This window comes from Pituophis catenifer, unplaced genomic scaffold (genome assembly GCF_029215685.1).
Source record: "Pituophis catenifer annectens isolate HBS135680 unplaced genomic scaffold, rPitCat1.0.hap2 SCAF_17, whole genome shotgun sequence".
Classification (NCBI taxonomy): Eukaryota; Metazoa; Chordata; class Lepidosauria; order Squamata; family Colubridae; genus Pituophis; species Pituophis catenifer.
The window spans coordinates 3740322-3759533 of NW_027256897.1; the positions used below are offsets into that span (position 1 = coordinate 3740322).

The 19212-nt window shown below is 46.5% G+C and overlaps 1 protein-coding gene across 1 annotated transcript in view; it reads left to right on the forward strand.

Annotated features, from left to right (window-relative positions):
• AK8 (adenylate kinase 8) overlaps positions 1–19212 on the forward strand; it is a 54996-nt gene that overhangs the window by 27039 nt on the left and 8745 nt on the right. The window contains 3 exon segments of the mRNA XM_070955721.1: positions 1292–1423; positions 2351–2440; positions 9819–9960. Of these exon segments, the coding sequence (XP_070811822.1) occupies positions 1292–1423; positions 2351–2440; positions 9819–9960 (364 nt within the window).

Consider the following 19212-nt stretch of genomic DNA (forward strand, 5'->3'; position numbering starts at 1 on the left):
TAGCATCGTCTGTACTCCCAGCAATGACTGATCAGCATTATAGCAATAGCAATAACCCTTAGACTTATATACCGCTTTACAGTGCTTTTATAGCCGTCTCTAAGAGGTTTAGCCGCCCAGAGTCTCTTGGGAGTTGGGCGGCATAGAAAAGTGATAAATTAAATTAAATTAATTAAATTAAAGTTTACAAAATCAGCCTCTCGCCCCCAACCATCTTGGTCCTCATTTTACCCACCTCGGAAGGCTGAGCCAACCTTCAGCCTGGCGAGATTCGAATGGCCAAATTGCAGGCAACCGGCAGGCAGCAAAAGTAGCCTGCAGTACTGCACTCTAACCACTGCACTACCTCGGCTCTTATATGGTCCTGATCGGGGTGAAATCCAGCAGGTTCTGACAGGTTCTGGAGAACCGGTAGCGGAAATTTTGAGTAGTTCGGAGAACCAATAAATGTCACCTCTGGCTGGTCCCAGAGTGGGGTGGGAATGGGGATTTTGCAGTATCCTTCCCCTGGAGTGGGGTGGGAATGGAGATTTTGCAATATCCTTCCCCTGGAGTGGGGAGGGAATGGGGATTTTGCAATATCCTTCCCCTGGAGTGGGGAGGGAATGGAGATTTTGCAATATCCTTCTCCCTGGAGTGGGGAGGGAATGGGGATTTTGCAATATCCTTCCCCTGGAGTGGGGAGGGAATGGGGATTTTGCAATATCCTTCCCCTGGAGTGGGGAGGGAATGGAGATTTTGCAATATCCTTCTCCCTGGAGTGGGGAGGGAATGGGGATTTTGCAGTATCCTTCCCCTGGAGTGGGGAGGGAATGGAGATTTTGCAATATCCTTCCCCCTGGAGTGGGGAGGGAATGGGGATTTTGCAATATCCTTCCCCCTGGAGTGGGGAGGGAATGGGGATTTTGCAGTATCCTTTCCCTGCCACGCCCATCAAACCACTCCCACCAAGCCACGCCCACAGAACCGGTAATAAAAAATTTTGAATTTCACCAGTGGTCCCGATATTAGAGGAGCTGCCTGTTAGATCACTGTAAGAATTATCTGTTGTTAAGAGGGCTTTGCCTGTTGTAGGATCTTTGCAAACGTCAGCAGAAAAGAATGGATAATTTGTAATTCTGTTTCTGCCACTGTAAAAATGAGTAACAGTAGTACATTTGTAATGTTGAGCGTGACGTTCTCTGCAGGCACGAGAGAGCCAAACTCCATCCCTGTGTTCAAAAATGGAAAATCATTGCCCTTATGTCATTGCCAGCATCACTTTCTGCTTTTTTCTTTCTTTTTTTAATAGTTCTGTCGCATGTTAAACAACCGCCTCAGACAAACACTCCCTTCTCACCCCGGATTCTTCTCTGTGGGCCTCCAGGATCCGGAAAAAGTTTGCAGGCGGCCTTGCTAGCTCAGAAATACGGGCTCATCAACGGTTCGTGCTCCGTAAATATTCTTCTTTGTTTCCTTTGTGGATTTCCTCCCCACCCACCCCCTATAGGGATAGTCCTTGATTTCTGACCACAATTTCCATTCTTGTTATAAGATTCTTGTCATAAGTGAGTTGCATGCTGCCCCAGGGAATTCTGGGGAGCTGGAGTCCGTACATCTGAAAAGTTGTCAAATTTGAGAAAGAATTGCTCTAGAACCCAGAGATGGCACGCAGAACCCTTTCCGTGGGCATGTGTGCCATCGCTACCATACGCACTTCTGGTTTCCAGCGTGCTGACCAGCTGGACTCTGCCAGTACTGGAGTGCCAGAAAACAGGCTGAAAAACCGCCCGAAAAATAGCCAAAAACAGCCAAAAAACAGGCCATTTTCCAAGCTGTTTTCCGGCTGTTTCCCAGGCTGTTTGTGACCCAAAAAACAGCCTGAAAACAGCCCGAAAAACAGCCTGAAAATGGCCCAAAAAATGCCCAAAAACCAGGTATGTGTGCACAGGTCTTTGGATTTCCGGCGCTCCGGTAAATCACGTGCACTCATGCATGCACGCGAGTTCTGGTTTGGGCACTGAGTGCCGAAAAGGTTCGCCAACACTGTTGTAGAAGAAGAAGATCTGAGATTTGTTGGGAGGGAAAGTTCTCCCCAAGCACTCAAAACTCCTGGGATGCTACTTTAGATGTCTTCTCCTATCTTGGCTTTGACATTTGAACAGTCCACAGAAGGGTGAAATCACCTCCGTTTGACTGTAGGGAGTTTCTTTCCTCCCCATTTTCTAAATTAATCTTCTTTTTCTGTCTCTGCTTCTTCTCGGCTGAGCTCCCCTTTTCTCGTCTAGCCTTCCTCTCTCCCTCTTTCTTTTTGTTTGTTCACCTTTTTAAAAATTAACCTTGTCTTTCTCCCATTTCTCCTTTTTCTCAGTTTGCTGTGGGCAAATGCTTAAGGAAGCCGCTACCAGTGATACCAAACTTGGCCAGTTCATTAAGCCGTACCTTGATGGAGGATGGCCAGGTAAGGAGAAGGGTGACAGATTTGTGGAAGTACGTATCCCCCGGATTGTGGGAATAAATGAAAGAAAATTGAATTATGATACCTTGCCATGTTTGTTCCTGGGGACAGGTCCCTATAAGCAGGGGTGAAATGCTGCCGGTTTGCACCGGTTCGCGTGAACCGGTAGTAAAAAAATGCTACTGATTCGTGCGAACCGGTATGTCCGACGATCAGCTGTGCAGCGCGATTTAGATTCGCTAAAAAGCAGGAAATCCTGCTTTCTAGCTAATCTAAATCATGCGGCACAGCTGATCCTTCCCTTGCTGTTCTCGTTTGGCAGAGAAGGAACAAAAAAGAGTCTCTTGGGAGTTGGGCGGCATAGAAATGCGATAAATTAAATTAAATTTTAAAAAAAACAAAACCAACAAAACCTCAGCCTTCTCTCTGCTCCAAATTCTTACGTTTCTTGCTCTTGCTTTTTGCGCTAAAATAAAAAAAAACCAAGAGCGTTTTCATTTTCACCCAGGTCCTGCTTTGCCTTTCCTTTAAGAAGAAATCCTATTTGAATTTTCTCCCACCGGGAGTTAAAAAAAAAAAAAAATTAGACTCGTGGCTGGAGAAAGTGAGCAGAAACAGGATGGGGAGGCTTTGGGAATCTTACCGCAAACAAGAAAGAAACGGGACGATTCCTTTGATCCGAAAGGCGTCTTTTCATTTCCTTCCGTTCTCCTTGATTTGGGATCTACCAGGGAGATTTGGGATCGCTTCCTTGGTTCACCCTCAACATCTACCCCCACCTTAATCTCTAAAAGGTCTTTTTCCCCCACTCTCTTTTCCTCGGCTTCATATATATATATATATATATAAAAAGGAGTTCGAGAAGACATAACTTACCCAGCCTCTCCAGGAGTTGAAAGGCTAGGTAAATTTCCCTGTCTGAGAGGTAAGATTGGGTTTTATTTCTTCTTTATTTGATAAATAAAACCACACGCTGGCTCAACATCGCTAAGAAATCCTTGGGGACATTAGCTGGGTTTCCCCCCCCCCTCCACTCCTCCGCTGGTCCTCCTATACCGTGTGTTTGTAGTAGCGCGTGGCTACTTGCTAAATAATTTACAAGTTGATTAATAAACTCACAAGGGTATAATTAGGTGAAAGAGAGAAAGAGAAAGAAAGAGAGACGGCGGAGGCTTTGGTAAGGGGCACAGGGCTTAGGGGAGCTCCAGGCTCTCTCTTCTCCCCCATCTTTCTCTCTCTCTCTCTCTCTATTTCTCTCTCTCTCTCTCTCTCTCTTTTCCTCTTTCTTTTTTTCATGAAACTTTCTAGAGTGCTGGCGTTTGAAGATAACTTGGGAAGAGCTCAGCGCGCCTTCCCTTTTGATGTGGAAATAGGACAGTTTGAATCCGTCGAGTTTAATTTTTCACAAGCTGTAAGGGTTGGGTAGTCATACTTCCTCACTTGTGTGTGTGTGTGAGAGAGAGATGGTAGACTGGAGGGAAAAATGCTTCCTCCCCCCCCTTTCTTTCTCTCTCTCTCTCTCTCTTTTAATATATTCACTCACCTAAACAGCCCTATGCAGAATCCAAAATCGGAGCAAATAAAGGTGTTTTCTTTTATTTCCTCAAGTTCTGTTTACCTGTCTATTGAGGTCTTTCTGCCTTGAAGGTTGGGTTGGGTGGGATCTTCAGCGAAGGGGGAAAAAATTGGCAATTTATTAGGGGCTCTTAAAAAAAAACGGCCCATTTTATGAATGCGTTTTCAAGAGGGGACTTTGGCTCCCCTCTGACGATATTTTTGAAATATCACTTGGGATGTATGCTGGCTTCTGAGCGTCGCATCAAAACTTTTCACAATTTTTTCTCTCTCTCTCCCTCATGGGAATTGTTAAGAGGGTTTTTTCGCTGAAAGAGAAGGAGAAACAGCCAAAGTGTTTCTCCTTCTGGAGGCAAAATTTGATAGTCACGAGAATGTTTATATTTCTATGGGGTGCTCTGGATCTTTTTTCTAGCTTTTTTTTTATTTGTATCTTGCCTTTAGATAGATAGATACCATAGATAGATAGAGAGATAGAGAGATAATAGGATAGATAGATAGATAGATAGATAGATAGATAGATAGATAGATAGATGATAGGATAGATGGATAGACAGACAGACAGACAGATAACCTTTATTGTCATTTTTTTACTGTGGGCACACTGATACATATTAAAAATGAAATTCTGTTGCCTGGTCTCAAAAGTGTATACATACATAACACACATATACACATGCTATATATACATGTATGTATGTACACCCATACATAAAATACGTGTGTGTGTGTATATATATAAAATTAATCACTGTCCATCTTGAATACATAACTTAAAAATACTAAAGCATTTTTTACATAACATAAAAACGCTTTAGTGTTTTGACCTTAATATTTCTACTCAAGGCAGCGAACACATCCAACACGCTTTCCTCTTCCTATTTCCCACACAACAACGTCCTTGCGAGGTGGGTTGGGCTGAGAGGCAGGCGCTGGCTCAAAGTCACCCATTTGATTTTCACGCCTAAGGAGAAACTGGAACTCACCGTCTCCTAGTGATTGGCCCAAAGTCTCTCAGCCTGCTTTCACGCCTAAGGAGAGACTAGTCCTCACCGTCTCCTGATGATTGGCCCAAAGCCACCTCAAGGAAGTCCAGTTGCCTCTTTTGGGACAGAGAATTGACTTATTCTCCAGCCTAGAACTAAGGAGAAATTTCCTGACAGGGAGAACAATTAACCAGTGGAACAACTTGCCTCTAGAAGTTGTGAATGCTCCATCACTGGAGGCTTTCAAGAAGATGTTGGATAACCATTTGTCTGAAGTGGTGTAGGGTTTCCTGCCTAGACACGGGGTTGGACTAGAAGATCTCCAAGGTCCCTTCCTGCGCTATAATTCTACCTTCCACCTTTTGCCTTACCTTGTAGGGAGTTTATCCTGTCAGTAGGTGGCGCTAGATAATCGACAAAAGCTGCTCAGCTTTGTCGATTTTCCTTAACATCGCTGATGTCGAGTTTTATCACCTGCGCATCACAGGCAGCGCGTGAAGGAAAGCCGCAGTTGGCGTTAAGAAAATAATGATGGCCTCAGATATCTCCCGCGCTTGTTATGTTGACCGTAGTTGGAAGGTTTTCTGAACTCTTGGTTTCCAATGGAGACCGTCGTTTGCATGCAGCCCCGTCAAGCGGTTTCCCAGACGAGGGGTGGCTTCAGAAGTAGTCTTCAAAAGCTGGAATCTTCCAGAAGTCTCAGCTCAAGAAAGAAAAGGGGAGAAAAAAAAGTAAAATAAGAGAAACCCACCCACGGAGAGACCCCAAAAAAATGCAGGGGCAAAAAAAAAAAAAAAAATTGGTTTGGAAAAAAAGCACAAAGGAAAAGGACTGAAGCAAACTCAACTCTTTCATTTAGGGTGGAATGAAGCTCCCGAGAAGGCTTATCTTGGTGAAAGGATTAGAAAAGACGTTCCCTTGACACCGTCACAGGTGGGAAGATGTTCTGGACAGGTCCCCGGTGTTTCTACTCAAATTGTCTCTCAAACGAGGCCGTGAGCAACGATCTTGACCTCTCGTAACCTCACCAGTTTGAAATTACGGCTTTTTTTTTTTTTTATGGCTTGTAAAGAGGCCGATTTATTACATCTTCTAAAGATGACCCATTGACCTTAGGACAAATGTAGCCCGAAGCGAATTAGAATGAAAATTAGTTCTGGATCTTTTGCCTTCTTCTCTTAAATGTTTAAAGCTGGCGTGCTTAAGGGACATTTCCTGGAGATTTCCGATGCCTGGAATTGTTTGGTTGGGGCAGTGGGTTAGGTGTGAATTTTGGTGACCTGATCCCCAAACCATTGTTAAACAAAACAAAACAAATCAGAGAGAACAAACCAAAGCAGAACAAAACAGAACCCGATCAAGGCAAAACAGATCAGGAGAGGGAGAGGGAGAGGGAGGGGAGAGGAGAGGAGAGGAGAGGAGAGGAGAGGAGAGGAGAGGGGAGGGGAGGGGAGGGGAGAGGAGAGGAGAGGAGAGGAGAGGAGAGGAGAGGAGAGGAGAGGAGAGGAGAGGAGAGGAGAGAAGAAGAGAAGAGAAAAATTTGGATGTGAGAAGATTGAGCTGCACACGATTTTGTTATGGATGGCTATTAGGGATTTGTTAACAACCACCAAGATGTTTTTAGATAGTCCTCGACTTACAACCGTTCATTTTGTAACCGTTCAAAGTTACAATGAAACTGATCCTCACACTTAACGGCTGTTGCAGCGTCCCCTGCGTATTTTCTTTGGATCCGGACAAAGGGTGCTAGGCAAGATCTGAAGACAACAAACAATGAATGGAAGAAGTTCAGAGTCACGTTCAGCACCACGGAGAGCTCCTTCAATAAGGAGATGTTGCTCCGGCAAAGAGCCCGGTCTTAATTCTTTGCTCATTTCTCCTGCTGGATGGATTCCTGCATTCCCATTTCACCCAGGTTGGTTTCATCCAGGCGTACTGAAGCTACAACACCCATCAGTCCCGCCTCGTTTTTTAGGAAGAAACCTCCCCTAGCCAAGAGGCCCGATCCTCGTATTTCCCAGCGCGTTTCATGAAAGAAAGAACTCTTCCAAACTTTGTGGTCAGCAAGAAGAAGGGTTTCCCCTTTCCCGCCCGGAGGATCCCAATAACATTAAACGAACCTGACCTTTGTGGGAATAACCAGATATTCTGCTCTGGCGCTTTGCTGAATTTAGAGATGATAAGCCAAGCAAGTAGAAGTAGCCCTTGGCAGTAGGCTGGTAATCAGGGCAAGATGTTAACTGTCAAACCCCGAGTTCAACCCTCAGGCATCTGAATTAATGATGGAAGGCTTTAGACCTACTGGGGGAAGGAGGGAGAGGGGGGAAACGTATCTAAGAGGAGGGAGAAAACTAAGTGGGCCAGGGTATCAAAAGAACCCTCCAAATTTCAGCAGCAAGGAACGGACAGCTCCTCCCAGCCTTCTCCCAAAGAAGCCCATTGCATGACTCATGAATATCAAGGTTTTATATAGGTTTTAGAAGGTAGGTCAATACATGTCAAAAGCTCTTCCATCTTTATAGAAAGCAAAGATATCGAACAAAAAGCTTCAAATCGGACCGGAGCGAAGGGAGCATCGGGATGGCCTTTCGTTCTGGTTCTCATTATAGATGTGTGCTTTCGACTGGCGGCGTTGACATGGTTTTTGAAGTCCGTTACGGATCCATCTTTTCGGGCCTTCGGATAGCGAGCCCTTTCGGAAGAACGCCGAGAGGCTGTCCCGTTAAAATATAAATAAATAAATGTGTGTGCGTGAAGGATAAGGGCCGGGTGGCTCAGCAGACCGATAGCATTGTGATTAACACCAGCTGTCTGCGATTACTGTAAGTTCGAATCTCGCCAGGCTCAAGGTTGACTCAGCCTTCCATCCTTTCTAAGGTAGGTGAAATGAGGACCCAGTTTGTGGGGGCAATAAGCTGACTTTGTATAAATATACAAAAAGAATGAAGACTATTGCTTAGCGCATTGTAAGCCGCCCTGAGTCTCCGGAGAAGGGCGGCATATAAATCAAATTTAAAAAATAAATAAATAAATAAAGGGGTGGGCTTCAAAAATTTTAGCAAGAGGTTCTCTGCCTGATTGCTGGGTGGGTGTGGCCATGGTGGGCGTGGCCTAGTTGGCCTCCTGTACCATGGCAGGAGGGGCGACGTTTTGCCCTCCCCGGGCTCCGGAGGCTTTTTTCGAGCCTCCGGGAGAGTGAAAAAGGCCTTCCCACGCTCCGGAGGCCCACTAGAGGCCAGAAACAGGCCCATTTCCGGTCTTTCCGAACTTCCGGTAGGCCCGTTTTTCACCTTCCCTGAGCCTCCATGCGTGCCCTGTACTTACCTACATCCAAAACGGGCCGCTAAGTATATATATGCTAAGATGCCATTTGAAAACCTGGAAAGCGATTTTAGATTCGGAGGTGCTATCGACATGCCTTTGGCAACGCTGGCCCCATTTGGTGGCACACTGAGACACGGAAGGGGAGGGATGGATCGGAGAGACGCGTAATTGACTAGACCGAGCTAGTCAACTTTCCGTTCTTCCTTCATTTTTTCTTTCAAGCCCAGGTTTCTAGTCCTTAGTGTCATCTGACAGGCAAGGGCCAACAGCTGGGAAGTTGCAAAAACCGAGCGCGAGACGGAGGCTAAAACCTGCACACCTTCAGGATAAAAAGGAAAGCCGCGACAGCTTGAAATTTGGGCCCGTCCTGATCCCTTGAAAGCCTGGCAGCTGACAACTTCATCAGACGTCTCCAAGCTCAGCTTCTCGCCCTAGTCGTTCGCTTGAGGCCAAGCGATGCAGGAGAAGCTGTTTCGTTTACCCTCATGGCAACGATGCTCCGTGGCCAGCCGGCATTCCTGACAACCTCACGGAGCCGTTGAGTGCGCCTGGCTCATTTGTTTTTAGCAGTGAAAATGGAAGGCGGGCAGTTTTCTGCCTGGTTTAGGCAGCCTCCGGAGAGATTACAGCTTCAATGTGGCCGGTTGCAAGCTGTGCTGTTTGTTCTCTTCAAGGGAAGCTTGTATTTTATTTGCTTCCAGAATAATAAGACTTGGAAGGGACCTTAGAGGTCCCTTAACTTTTAACTTAATATTTTAATTTAAATTTAATATCAATAAAGTGAATAAAGTTCATGTCATCCAAGTGAAGCCAACTCTGACCCCATGTAATTTACGGCCCAGACTTGACCCTGTTTCTCCCCTCCCCCCAGGGTGTGTCATCAGTCACATTCGCCAATGGAGCAATTTTGCTGGTTGTAGCGATCACTCCCCTCCAGCCTCTGTGGGTGACCCTGGGAGACAGCCTTGAGAGAGATGTGTCTGGGATGTGCTTTTGTTTTTGGCTGCTGTGCTGCTTTGCCGTTTTCCCATCCTCCTTGCCTATGGCAACTCGAGAGCAGGCCAGGGATGCTTTGCAAGGGTCTCCTGCATGAGTTGGACCAGAAGACCTCCAAGGCTCCTTCCGATTCTTTTATTCTGTGTTCTATGCCTATGTTCTTGGTCCAGCTAAATTATCTCCTTAGGAGAGACTCCGTAGCGTTTCCTGCCTTCCCATTCCGAGGAGACCGTGGAAAGCTATTTTGGATTATTGCTCTTGAAGGCTCCATCATCTCCCGGAATTGAGGTCAACCTGTCTGCTCATCCCAAATTGCCAAGGAGCAGTGATATGAAAAAGAGAACGTGTTGGTCGCGTCCCAAAGGATACCCTTACATTCCAAACTTTGTGTGGGATGCTACGATATTAAAATTAGGACCTTGTTTCATTGATGGTGTTGACCGCTTCGGTTCCTGTTGTCATGCCTCCTTCTCAAAATTTTTTCTTTTTTCCTCCTCTAGTGCCAGACAAGATTGTCATCAAACTCCTGTCCAGACGGATCAACAGACTGGATTGCTACATTCGAGGTTGGGTCCTGCATGGTTTCCCAAAGGATGAAGACCAAGCCAAACGCATGCCGGGTAGTGGGATATATCCGAACAGGTAACAGAGCTCTCTTCTTCTTCTTCTTCTTCTTACATCTGGAGGGTTGCAGCCTCAGCTCTTACAACTGGCCAGCTGGCCCATCATTCCTTCGCAGCAAATGGTCTCTGAGCTTGGTGGTCTTCTTGCAGATGTTTCTTCACCCAACTAGGGAACATCATCAATGCTAGAAGGGAGTGGGATTTAGGAGGAGGAGGAGGAGGACTATGGGGTCCTTGGTACTCTCTGAGCTTGGTGCTTTTTTGGTCTTGCGGTGTGGTGGAATTCAAATTTGTTTGCTACCGATTATGTGGGCGTGGCTTGGTGGGTGTGGCTTGGTGGGTGTGGCAGGGGAAGGATACTGCAAAATTCCCATTCCCTCCCCACTCCTGGGGGAAGGATATTGCAAAATCTCCATTCCCTCCCCACTCCTGGGGGAAGGATATTGCAAAATCCCCATTCCCTTCCCACTCCTGGGGGAAGGATATTGCAAAATCTCCATTCCCTTCCCACTCCTGGGGGAAGGTTATTGCAAAATCTCCATTCCCTCCCCACTCTAGGGGAAGGATACTGCAAAATCTCCATTCCCTCCCCACTCCTGGGGGAAGGATATTGCAAAATCCCCATTCCCTCCTGAGAGAAGGAGATTGCAAAATCTCCATTCCCTCCCCCACTCTGGGGCGAGCCAGGGGTAGCATTTGCCGGTTCTCCGAACTACTCAAAATTTCCGCTACCGGTTCTCCAGAACCTGTCAGAACCTGCTGGATTTCATCCCTGGTTTTGCATTAATCTCTGGTCATTTGTGGGTCTATTGCCGGTGAAGAGGTGTTTTGGTCTCTATATTTCCTTTTTTGGTGATTCGGTTGGTCTCTGGGGCTGTAAATCACTTGCTTCTGACACAGGTTACCAAACCCTCAACCTGCAGCCAAGTATGTATCTAACACCAAGAGGGAGGAGTAGGGGGGAAACCCCCCCCCCCTCTTGAAATAGAATTAGGGCTAAGAAATCAATCTAGGGACAGAAGCAGACAGGTGTATATCAAATATAGCAATTCTGCCTCTGGCTCATTTTCAGGGCAGCCCAGGGTTGTTGCCGAAATCTAGATTTAAAATAAATTTACATGTATATCAAGTCCCTAAACCTCAAGTTATCGGTGAAAAGGCCTCCTTCTTATACTGCTTTGGGATGGGCAGCTTTGGCCTCTCTGGTTGATCCAAAACAAAACAGAAAAAACAACCACAGAATTACTGTCAGGACATCAACCCGTTTCTTAGAAATAATAAACGGCCAGCCCTTCCTATCCCGTGTTTTATCTGACTTCCATCTCATAAACCTGCCTCAAATACTACTAAATTATATAGCAGGGAACAGCATCAGTCTCTGGGCTCTTTCAATTTATGGAAAGGAAGACGAAAGCAGTCGGTAATTCATAGCCCGGGAAGAATGTTAAAAGAAAGAAAGAAAAAAAATGCAAGTTATTTGGAGTGAAGTGGGCGAGAAGAAATGTTCTCCCAACCAAAAGAAACAAATTGGGCTATAAAATTTCTTAATATGTAATCATAAAACAGGCGGAAAGAGCAGGAGATTCCCCTCCTAGCTTCCCATCCAAGCATCCTGCCACTTGCCTCAGGCGAAGAACAGAATAATTTATTTCCTCGGAAAAAGGTGTTAGAGTCGGCCTGGGTCAACAAAGCAACAGCAGGAATATTCGGAGCCACGCGGTGGCCGCGGGGAGGGGGGGGAGCAGAGAGTTGCATTTTCCCCTGGTTTCTCCTGGCATCAAATTAGCCGGTGGAATTCACCGCGGCCGGCCGGGATGATGTCAACGCTCTGCCTAAAGGGCTATTTTTTTTCATTGCTTCTTCTTAAAAGAAAGACTGAAGTCAAAATCGGGACCGATGTGGTGGGTGACCAGGATGGGACATGCGTCAGCCGGGATTTGGCTTGGGAGTTTGCCAAGAGCAAACACGGGTGTTCAAACTTGATTTCATTGAGGGCCGCGTCAGGGTTGTGCGCACAGGGGGGTGCGCGTGGCCAGGGTGAACGTGGCGAGCTCGACGTCACTCGTGTCGGAGGCGCCTGTGGCATCCCGAGCGCTCTGCCAGCGAAAACGGGCTCTTGAGCTCCGTTTTTGGCTACGACGGCCTCCTGTAAACCCTTGCCAGGGAAAACGGAGCTCAGGAAGGTCGCACGCAGCCCTCCGAGCTCTGTTTTCACTGGCAGAGGCACCGCGACAGGGATGCAATCCAGCAGGTTCAGACGGGTTCTGGAGAACCGGTAGCGGAAATGTTGAGCAGTTTGCAGAACCGGTAGCGGAAATTTGGCTGGCCCCAGAGTGGAGTGGGAATGGAGATTTTGCAATATCCTTCCCCCAGGAATGGGGAGGGAATGGGGATTTTGCAGTATCTTTCCCCTGCCACACCCACCAAGCCACGCCCACAGAACCGGTAATAAAACAATTCCGATTTCACCACTGCACCGCAGGCCGGTCCTTCGCCATTTTCAGGGCAGCCCTGCGGGCCAGATCTAAGCACCCCGTGGGCCAGATCCACCGCCTGGGCCTTGAGTTTAACACCCCGGCCATAGAGGGACTTGGATTCTCCATTATTTAGTTTGCTTATTCAATTTATTTCGCCGGCTTTTTGTTGCAAAGCAAGACAGCTTGCTAAGTGGGTTTTGCAACCCCTTCTACAACCTTTCTCGCCATGGTTGTTAAATGAACCACTGCAGATGTTCAATGAGTTAAATGGTTGTTAAGTGAATCCGACTTCCTCACGGACTTTGCTTGTCCGGAGGTCACAAAAGAGCATCGCGTGACACACACACACCCCTGGACGCTGCGACCGTCATAAATATGAACCAGTTGCAAAGCGTCCGGATTTTGATCACGGGGCCATGGGGCCGCTGCCACAGTTGTTAAGTGTGAACAGTGGTCATACACTCGCTGTTTTCACTGTCGTTGTGACTTTGAACGGTCACTAAACGAATGGTTTAGTACAGGTAGTGCGGCTTATGGCCACAACTGAGCCCAGAATGGATGCTGCTCAGCGAGAAATTCGTTAGGCGAGTTTCGCCCCATTGTACGACTTTTCTTGCCGCAGTGAATCACTGCGGTCGTTAAATGAGCCACGCGGTTGTTAAGCGAATCCGGTTTCCCCATCGACTTCGCTTGTCAGGAGGTCGCAAAAGGGTTACACGCACGGTCCCCGGGACCGTCATCCAACGTGAGTCGGCTATCTAGCCTCCGAATGCAAATTTTCACGCGACCATAAGGGAGAGCGGTAAAATTCAGCCGGTTCAATCCGGATCGCGCGAACTGGTAGCGCCGGGGGCAGGAAGCTCCACCCACCTGCCTGGACGTCATCACGTCCTGTTTTTGACCCTCTGCGCATGCTCAGAAGGCTCTGGGCATGCATGGAGGAGGCGCGCAAGCTCACATTTGCGAACCGGTTGCAAAGGTAAGTGAATTCCACCCCTGGTAAGGGATGCTGAAACAGTCATAAGTGGGGGGGTCCTTTTTTTCCAGCGCCGTTGTAACTTCGAACGGTCACTGAGCGAACTTTTGTAAGTCTGTAGTTGAGGACAAAAACTCGAAGGGAAGCGAAAGGAAACTCCCTTTGTGTTTTTCTTTTTTCTGCTTTTCGGGCCAGACAAGATCTTTTCCCTCCACTTAAGGACGAAGGGGAGAAAAAAAAAATTCAAAGCAATGAGCTGCTCTAGTCGAAAGAAAATGGGGGATTTTATTTTCTCCCGGCTCGGCGATTATTTGGACTTTCCTTGTCTCTGCTGCTAGTTTTCAGGGTGGATTAAAGCTAATCAGCTGCCTATTAATAGAGACCTGAACTGGGAAATGGTGTAGGAAACGGGGCCGCCGAATTCTCAACGGTTGGGAGAGGTTAATAACTCCATTACTACGGGTTTTTTTCCTTTAGCCATTTGAAGAGTTCGGCATTAGCCTTATCTTACACCTCCATTAATTGAGCTAATAAAACCTCCGTGACCTTCGCAGGGTGCCATTATCTCCGAGTTTGCCAGACGTGGTCCGGCATACTTTATCGTTGAATATGTATTCCGCAGACGTACCGGGCTTTGCGTTCGGGAGGAAGGTTTTGGTGAAAAAGATCACCCAACTTCAAATCCTCCGTCCTTTCCCCCCTCTTAACATTTACCTGCTCTCTTCTGAGAGCTGTTCGAGAGGCAGGTGGAAATGAAAAGGACGTGACTTAATTAAAGCCCAGCGAGAAACGTTCCTGTCCGGGATTGCGTTGGGAAGTTGTCGAAAGGCCAACAAAGGTTGGCTCTGGGTGAGAAGGTGAAGAAGAAGAAAGAAGAAAGAAGAAAGAAGGAGAAGAAGAAGAAGAAGAAGAAGAAGAAGAAGAAGAAGAAGAAGAAGAAGAAGAAGAAGAAGAAGAAGAGGAGGAGGAGGAGGAGGAGGAGGAGGAGGAGGAGGAGGAGGAGGAGGAGGAGGAGGAGGAGAGGAAGGAGAGGAGGAGAAGGAGAAGAGGAGATGAGAAGGAGGAAGAGAAGAAGAGGAGGAGGAGGAGGAGAAAAAGAAGAAGAAGAAGATTAATCAAGGAGAGAAGCAACTTAGAACTAAGGAGAAGTTCCCTGACAGTGAGAACAATTAATCAGCGGAACAGCTTGCCACCAGAAGCTGCGGGTGGTCCATCAATGGGAGAATTTTCAGAAGAGTTTGGATAACCATTTGTCCAAAATGGTATAAGTCCTTCTGCTTGATCAGGGGGTTGGACTAGAAGACCTCTGAGATCCCTCCAGCTCTGTTATTCTGTTTTGTTACTCTGTTGCTGTCCTAGATAGGTTCGTGATGGCTGGATTAATTAACACCTGATTGTCCTCTTAGGGGGGAGCTTTCCTTGGGGGTTGACAAGCCTTCGAGATCATAAGAGAGAAGAGACGGAGAACGTAGGCAGATAAAGGACCATCACCATTATAGCTAAGGTCCCACTGGCTCTCAACCTTGTTGACTTACTAGCACTGATGATGTTCCCTAGCTGGGTTATTAGGGAAGGTCTGCAAGTAAACAACCAAGTTCAGAGACCACCAAGAACCCCCCCCTCCTCTCCACAAACTCTACTCTCTTCTAGCACTGATGATGTTACCTAGTTGGCCAATGAAATGTCTGCAAGAAGACCACCAAGCTCAGGGACCACAAAATGAGTATCCTTTCCCCAGAAACATCGGTAAAGGTTCCCCTTGCACATACGTGCTGGTCGTTCCCGACTCTAGGGGGCGGTGCTCATCTCCATTTCAAAGCCACTGTCCGAAGACGTCTCCGTGGTCATGTGGCCGGCATGACTCAACGCCAAAGGTGCACGGAACGCTGTTCCCTTCCCACCAAAAGTGGTCCCTATTTTTCTACTTGGCAATTTTTTACCTGCTTTCAAACTGCTAGGTTGGCAGAAGCTGGGACAAGGAACGGGAGCTCACCCCGTTACGCAGCACTAAGGATTTGAACCGTTGAACTGCCGACCTTTTGATCGACGACCTCAGCGTCTTATCCATTGAGCCACTGCATCCCTTTGTGGCTACATTGGTAGGGATTGCGAAATTTCCTGGGCCAAGTGGGTCAGGCCGCCTTTACCCGTACCGCCTCCTCTCTCCATCCCCTCGGACCTTGCCATAGATCTTGAGGGTTGTGTTGAGTTGTCAATGTTTTGTCTATATTTGCTTTAACCCAGATGCCCTGCCTAGCCCGCGGTGGCGAGATCTAGTCCCCTCTCTCTCATCAACAATAATTAGGCTTGTAAGGCTAATGGAAGAAATCGTGTCTAATTACCTTACTGAAGGCCCAATTATGCTATTAACATTCGCCGGGGCTACAAGCTAACGGGCGAGGAGAGCCGCTCATTTGCATAGCATTAAGTTAATTGAGCAGGAAGCGAAAGGGCGGAGGATGGGGTGGGGGAGGGCGGGCAGGGAGGGAGGGGGAGAGAAAGTGCTAGAGGGTTAGTATTACAAACTGGATAAGGATGTCCAGACTGGGACAATTAACCTGACAGTTTTATTAATTAACGGGGATCTGATTACCTAGAAGGAATAGCATTTGGCAGAGAGAGAAAGAGAGAGAGAGAAAGAAAGCAAGAGAGAGAGGGATAGAGAGAGAGAGAGAGAGAGAGAGAGAGAAAGCAAGAGAGAGAGAGAAAGAAAGAGAGAAAGAGAGAGAGAGAGAAAGAAAGAGATAGATAGATAGATAGATAGATAGATGATAGATAGATAGATAGATAGATAGATAGATAGATAGATAGATAGATAGATAAATAGATAGATAGACAGACAGACAGACAGACAGACAGACAAACAGATAGTGCTTTTCCAGCCCTCTCTAAGTGGTTTACAGAGTCAGCCTCTGACCCCCAACAATCTGGGTCTTCATTTTACCCACCTGGGAAGAATAGAAAGCTGAGTCAACCTTGAGCCGGTCAGGATCGTACACCTGGCAGTGGGCAGTGAGTCAGCCTGCAATACTGCATTCTAACCACTGTGCCACCATGGCTTTGATAGATAGATGGAGAGATGGAGAGATGAACAGACAGACAAAAAAAAATAGTCAGACAGATAGATAATGGACAGACAGACAGACAGGTAGATAGATAGATAGAGCAGTAGCAATAGCCCTTAGACTTATATACCGCTTCGCAGAGCTTTTACAGCCCTCTCTAAGTGGTTTACAGACTCAGCCTATTGTCCCCAAACATCTGGGTCCTCATTTGACCCACCTCGGAAGGATGGAAGGCTGAGTCAACCTTGAGCCAGTCAGGATCGAACTGCTTGCTCTGCCTTCAGGTGCTTTGGAGAATAGCTTGACCCCCTCTTCTTCTTTGTGGCAGCCCCTCAAATATTGGAAGTCTGGTGAAATATAGTGAAAGCGTCTGTCAAACCAGATCCACAATTCTGAAACTGTGACATCCGTGTTTGCCTTGGGAAAAAAAGCTAATAGAGAATATTATCCTAATTCACCAATCACCAAGGAGTATTAAGATACACGCAGTATATTTATTTTTATAAGTTAGCATTATAATACTAATAAATACTAATATGTTGTACGGCTACTAATAAATGTACAATTATGTGTATGTTGTCTGCTCAAGCAATTATGCAGCTCTCACTGGTACATTAAAAAATCCGTAAAAACCAATTAGTATAATCTTTAACCCCGCCCACCAAAACTTTGAAAATTTGGTGCTATTGTTCAGCTTGCTTTCCCACAACCCAATAAAGAACAGTGTATTTAACACCCCAAGGACCAATTGTGTTCAGAATTGGGAGGTCTATCAAGTTGTGTGTTTTGGGAACATCTCCCTTTCCTTCCTTCCTTCCTTCCTTCCTTCCTTCCTTCCTTCCTTCCTTCCTTCCTTCCTTCCTTCCTTCCTTCCTTCCTTCCTTCTCTCCCTCCCTCTTATCTTCCTTCCTTCTCTCCCTCCTTCCTTCATTCCCTCTTTCTTATCTTATTCCTTCCTACCTTCCTTCCCTCCCTCCTGCTTTCTTATCTTTTATTTTCCTTCCTACCCTTCCTTTCTTCTCTCCCTCCTTTCTTCCTTCCCTCTTTCTAATCTTCCTTCCTTCCTCCCTCCCTCCCAGCCTCCCTCCCTCCCTCCTTCCTTCCTCCCTTCCCCACTTTTATTTCAGTTTATTATAAACCAGAAATGAAAAGAAACACCAGGAAAGAAAGGGAACGGAAAGAAAGGGAGAAAAGTATACTTGTCTTGCTGTTTCCCAAATCAGCAGGCTACATCTAGTACAGAAGACCTGCAGAGGCCTTGTGTATTCTCCCAACTCCTGAAATTTCTCTGGCTTGAAAAGACAAAAAAAAATATTTTGCAGGTGCAAACGTTTTTCTTCCCGCTTCCAGAAACAGCGAAGAGTAGGACAGAGGCTACCATCTAGGCTTGGAAAAATTAAAAAAATATATACAATTGACCTTCTTTCTTCTTTTCCTCCCCTCTCCATCCCGAATTGTCAATAGTATTTTTTTTTTAAAAAAATAACTATCGGCCTATCCTTCTGGATGCTTCAGCGTTCTTTGCCGAATGATCAGCTCTGTTGAATATATCATCACAAAGAGCTCTCTTTTGTGCCCGGCGATTTGTTTTTCAGAGCCAAAGCTAATTGGGGGCGGGCTTCGACTTTCAGTGCCGTTATCGTGTCAGATGGCGTCCATCTTTCAATCTGTTGGATACGCAAACACTCAATGGCCTCAGGAGGGAATGGAAGGACGGAAGGAAGGAAGGAAGAGAAAGAGAGACAAGGGAAGGGAAGGAGTGTATTGTTGTGAAAACAAGAAAAAGGATAAAATTTAGAGCCTGTCTACTAAAAATAATGAGCAGGAGGAGGAGGAAGAAGAAGAAGAAAAGAAAGAAGAAGAGAAGAAAGAATAATGAGCAGGAGGAGGAAGAAGAAGAAGAAGAAAAGAAAGAAGAAGAGAAGAAAGAAGGAGGAGGAGGAGGAAGAAGAAGAAGAAAGAGGAGGAAGAGGAAGAGGAGAAGATGATAGAGGAGGAGGACGAGGAGGAAGAAGAAGAAGAAATCAGGAGGAGGAAGAAGAAGAAAAGAAGAAGAAATCAGGAGGAGGAGGGAGGAGGAGGAGGAAGAAGAAGAAAGAGGAAGAAGAAGAGGAGGAGAAGATGATAGAGGAGGAGGAGGAGGAAGAAGAAGAAGAAATCAGGAGGAGGAAGAAGAAAAGAACGAAGAAAAGAAGAAATCAGAAGAAGGAGGGAGGAGGAGGAAGAGGAATAAGAAAATGAGTAGGAGTAGGAATAGGAGTAAGGAGAAGAAAAGAAGAAGGAGAAGGAAGAGAAGACAACTTCTTCCCTTTGGAGTATTATATTTTAAGTTTTCCCACAGTCCATTACATCCACCAATCCCTTCTGTTCATTCTGTTATGGGAACCAGCCAGCCACGCTGGGATGTCCTTGAGGTGGGAGCAATGATATCGACAATGCTTGGATGCCATTCCCACCCACCGACCCCTTGCATTCCATTCCACCCCCATTCCTTTTCTTTGGAAAGCTGCGAGCAAAGTGGAATATGCGAGTCGGCCTTGACAGAGTGCAGAGAAAAGCAACAAGGTTGATTAGAAGGCTGGAGGCTAAAACATAGGAAGAACGGTTGCAGAAATTGGGTATGTCTACTTTGATGAAAAGAAGGACCAGGGGTGACATGATAGCAGTCTTCCAATATCTCAGGAGCTGCCACAAAGAAGAGGGGGCCAAGCTATTCTCCAAAGCACCTGAGGGCAGGACAAGAAGCAATGGGT